This window comes from Bidens hawaiensis, unplaced genomic scaffold (genome assembly GCF_021521415.1).
Source record: "Bidens hawaiensis isolate Kalapana, Puna unplaced genomic scaffold, B.hawaiensis_p1.1 tig00003857_1, whole genome shotgun sequence".
NCBI lineage: Eukaryota > Viridiplantae > Streptophyta > Magnoliopsida > Asterales > Asteraceae > Bidens > Bidens hawaiensis.
Window position 1 is genome coordinate 2218574 of NW_027491222.1, and position 3675 is coordinate 2222248.

Genomic DNA, 3675 nt, shown 5'->3' on the forward strand with positions numbered 1-3675 from the left:
TGGGTTTGGGATTTTTCGATGCTCGATTTTTTCAAGCATCAAAGTTTCCAGGCCTAGATGGGTCGGGTCGGTCATTTGGCCAAATAAATAAACATAATATTTGTATTATAACAAAATTACATCATTGTTTTCGGTCCCGAACTGGTGAAGAAGGAGGCGTTAGCCTGGACCTGATCGATGGAAAATAAATTGATTGGTCGTTGTTTTCAGCTTTTTTACTTGGGTTGGGCTTGTTAACTCATTCTATTAATAGTTTTGGGCTTTTTTGTAATTTATATATTCTTTTGGTTTGGGGTACCAGTGGTCGCAACAATCCTCGCAACAATCTTTTGGTTTGGGGTACCAGTGGTCGCTTTCATTTTCAATGCAACTGAGAAATAATAACAAAGCGTTTTGACATTATTAAAACTAGTATGAGATCGTTTTTAGGCAGGTATCGTCCCTATAATACAATGCCATACCCATTCTCATACCAAGAAGAATTAGATAAGCGACGAGCGATATTCATTGGATTGGCTAAGGTAGGAGATATAATAATTGACTAGAAGACTAAAAATGACAAATTCATACTCAAATTGTTGTTTTAATCTTAAAGAGTAAGGGGTCCGATGGCGCCACATTGCAATGGACGTTGGATGTGAAGTCGACAATTATCTCCTCTATTTTGAAGGCATAGTGGTGCCATGAGATAATGAAGAAAGACCAATTATGGTTGAAACAAAAATTAAGGGGCAATATTGGAATTGTCTTTTGTTTAAAATTAGGGTATAAATTTGTATTATTTATACATTAACCCAACCTCGTAGGTTCTTGGCACGAAGATCTGTAACAAGAAAGAATCTTCAACTTGTGGGAATTACATCAATGCTGTTGGCATGCAAATATGAAGAGGTCTCGGTGCCTATTGTCGATGACTTTGTTGTGATTTCTGATAAAGCTTATACTAGACAAGAAGTTCTTGATATGGTAACTAACTAAATAAAGAAGATTATTAATTATTTGTTTGTTTTTAAACGTATATTTGTTTATTTTTTGTATTTGATGGTTTCAGGAAAAGGAAATGATGAATACGCTGGAATTTAATCTCTCACTTCCGACTTCTCTTGTGTTTATGAAGCGGTTTCTCAAGGCTGCAAGATCGTACAAAGAGGTATGCAAGATTTTGAATAAAATCTTTTTAAAAAAGTTATGGTTCTATAAAACAAATGTTACTGCTTTTTAAACATATATTATGTTTTCTTTTTTGGATTTTAAATATTTGTCTTGATTTTTCGGTTAATGATTTTTGGATAAAACGAGACAAATAAGACATTTTATTCTAAAATTATGTTTCCTTTTCCGACTTATAAGTATTTATCTTCAATTTTCAGTTACGGTTTACAACTGATTTTATGTTTTTAATGCTCAAATATTATTTTTTTCTGATTAATGTTATTTTTTTTGTTAACCTAGATGGAGCTATTGGCATTCTACTTGATTGACCTGTGTTTGGTGGAATATGAAATGGTGAAATTCCCACCTTCATTGCTAGCAGCCGCTGCTGTTTTCACCGCTGAGTCAACTCTGAAAAGGTCAACGCAATGGACCAAAACAAGTGAACATTATTCACAATATTCGCAGAATCACCTTTTGTAAGATCTTCTGCCTTATTTGTATCATTGTTTACTTTGATTTTTAATATCAAAGTAAGGTTCACTTGATGAAATAAAATTAAACCATTTTGAAAATTGATTTGAAAATGAACCGGACCAGAATCGTTTGTATAGAAATCGAACAGTCTTGAATCATTATTTTTCCAATTATGGTGATTTTTTATGCATAATTGAAATACATTGCCGCTTATAAATTATGCAACAACTTTTTCTGCAGGGAGTGCGCAAAGTTGATGGTTGGTTTGCACCAAAAAGCGGGCACAGGCAGACTAGTTGCTGTGTTTAAGAAGTACTCGACATCCAAATACGGACATGTGGCCCGAACCCAACCTGCTAACTTCATGTTGGAGCTGAGGTTTTGGGACTGATTGATTAGGAGGAACATGTGACCTGACATGACATCTATGTTGGATTTTTTCTTATGATGTTCCAAGCAACATGTAGTTGCTTGCTATCCTGCTTTAAGTTTTCTTAGGATTATCGGTAAAGTTGCAACTATTTAGATCGCGTGTGAACGGTTCTATTTGTGTTAACTATGTTTTTAAGTATTGTTTTCATTGCTGCTCATTGCTTAGTCTGTTCATTCCTTGAAACTTGTTTTCATTGCTTAACATCGAGTACAATTTTCATTTAATTACTTTTTAAAATGAAATGTAACTTACAAATTTAGTAGTTTCAATATTCATTTAACTTGTTTTTGAATGTAGCCTTTTAAACACGCTTAAAGGGCGCCCATAAAGAGAGAATATATGAGATGTATCAAAATAAAACAACTTTTCATTTTTCAGGTCTACACAAGAGTGTAGAATCCGGTCGCTCGGCCATTTGAACAACCTATGAATGTGTCGTTTGGATTCTTTAAGCAAAAAAGCCGGTGACTATAAAAATCTTCAGGCGAACCCACCAACGGCCTTACATATATTGTGGTGGTTCTGTCTGCACTTTTAAAAATATAGAATTTGCATGGGTAATTTACATGGTGGTTCAATGTTTGATCTAACAAAATTGTGGCATTACTGATATGCATTAGTCACACAACATGCTAACATTTGATCTGAAGTTCTTAGTATTATTGGTGTTTTCCAGTAGTTTTCTTTATATTATTGGTGTTATGTCAATTTATATAACTAGGTCAATATACGAACCAAACGTTCAGTGAACTGTTTGGTGGGAAGTTCGTTTCTTTAATAAATGAACGAACGTGACCAAAACTTTTTGTTGCTTTAGTTAAAAGAACCAACATGACCACATATCTCGTTAGCTCATTTATGTTCGCTAGTTTACGTTTGTTTAAGTTTGTTCGTGTATGTTGTTAGGCCCATAACAATCAGTTCATTTACATTCGATTCGTTGATAGCATTAACGTACGGACATAAACAAACAAGAAAACTCTGTCTGTTTAACTGTTCTTGTTTGATCGTTATTCGTTAGTTCGGTTAAAGTTAAACGAACGTTTTACAGGCCTATATAAAAACTGTAACAAAACTATTCTGAGATAATATAACCCATTCATGCCTAGTTATCTATATGCTGGTTTTAAATTAAACTTAAATACTTGCTGTTTATTTCCTTTTTTTTAGTTAAAAGCTAAGTTTTGCATCATAGTCAATGAACCAAATTAGTTGGACAATCTCTGTTGCGAGGCCTCAACAGTTCCTCATCAGGAATGCCAAGTAAGATCACCACAGCAGACTAGCTATAATACTTTCTTCTCTCAGGTTTGTTACATTTTTGGCGCATTTCAGGTTTCCGACAGATTTTAAAAAAAGAAAAAAAAACTAGCAAAAAGTAGCATGTTCAATGGTTTTACGAGTCAAATAGGTTAAAAGCCACAAAAGGGTGATATCTGTGTATTAAACCTCTTGAATCATTTTTTCTTCAAAAAGTTGTTTTAAAAATAATATATATACTTTTTGCAATCCCGTTTGACACAAATATTTAGAGTAAAATAATCTTTTTGGACAAAGTGTTTTGGTGAGTCATGGTCGGTTGACTGTGTCTAGGGATCGAACTGAATGGAATG

General features: G+C 33.7%; 1 protein-coding gene across 1 annotated transcript; it reads left to right on the forward strand.

Annotated features, from left to right (window-relative positions):
• Positions 1-811: 811 nt before the first annotated feature.
• Positions 812-2177, forward strand: LOC143624524 (cyclin-B2-4-like). Its single transcript, XM_077095144.1, has 4 exons — positions 812-966; positions 1052-1150; positions 1453-1631; positions 1870-2177. The coding sequence occupies exons 1-4, from the start codon at positions 865-867 to the stop codon at positions 2018-2020; spliced, it is 531 nt and encodes a 176-aa protein (XP_076951259.1). The 5' UTR covers positions 812-864; the 3' UTR covers positions 2021-2177.
• The last annotated feature ends 1498 nt before the right edge of the window (positions 2178-3675 follow it).

Bases quoted from the DNA above. Each gene is read 5' to 3' on its own strand.
- LOC143624524 (XM_077095144.1), top strand. From the start codon at position 865: ATGCTGTTGGCATGCAAATATGAAGAGGTCTCGGTGCCTATTGTCGAT. The intron at 967-1,051 runs GTAACTAACTAA...TGATGGTTTCAG, and splicing joins GACAAGAAGTTCTTGATATG to GAAAAGGAAATGATGAATAC. The intron at 1,151-1,452 runs GTATGCAAGATT...TTGTTAACCTAG, and splicing joins CTGCAAGATCGTACAAAGAG to ATGGAGCTATTGGCATTCTA.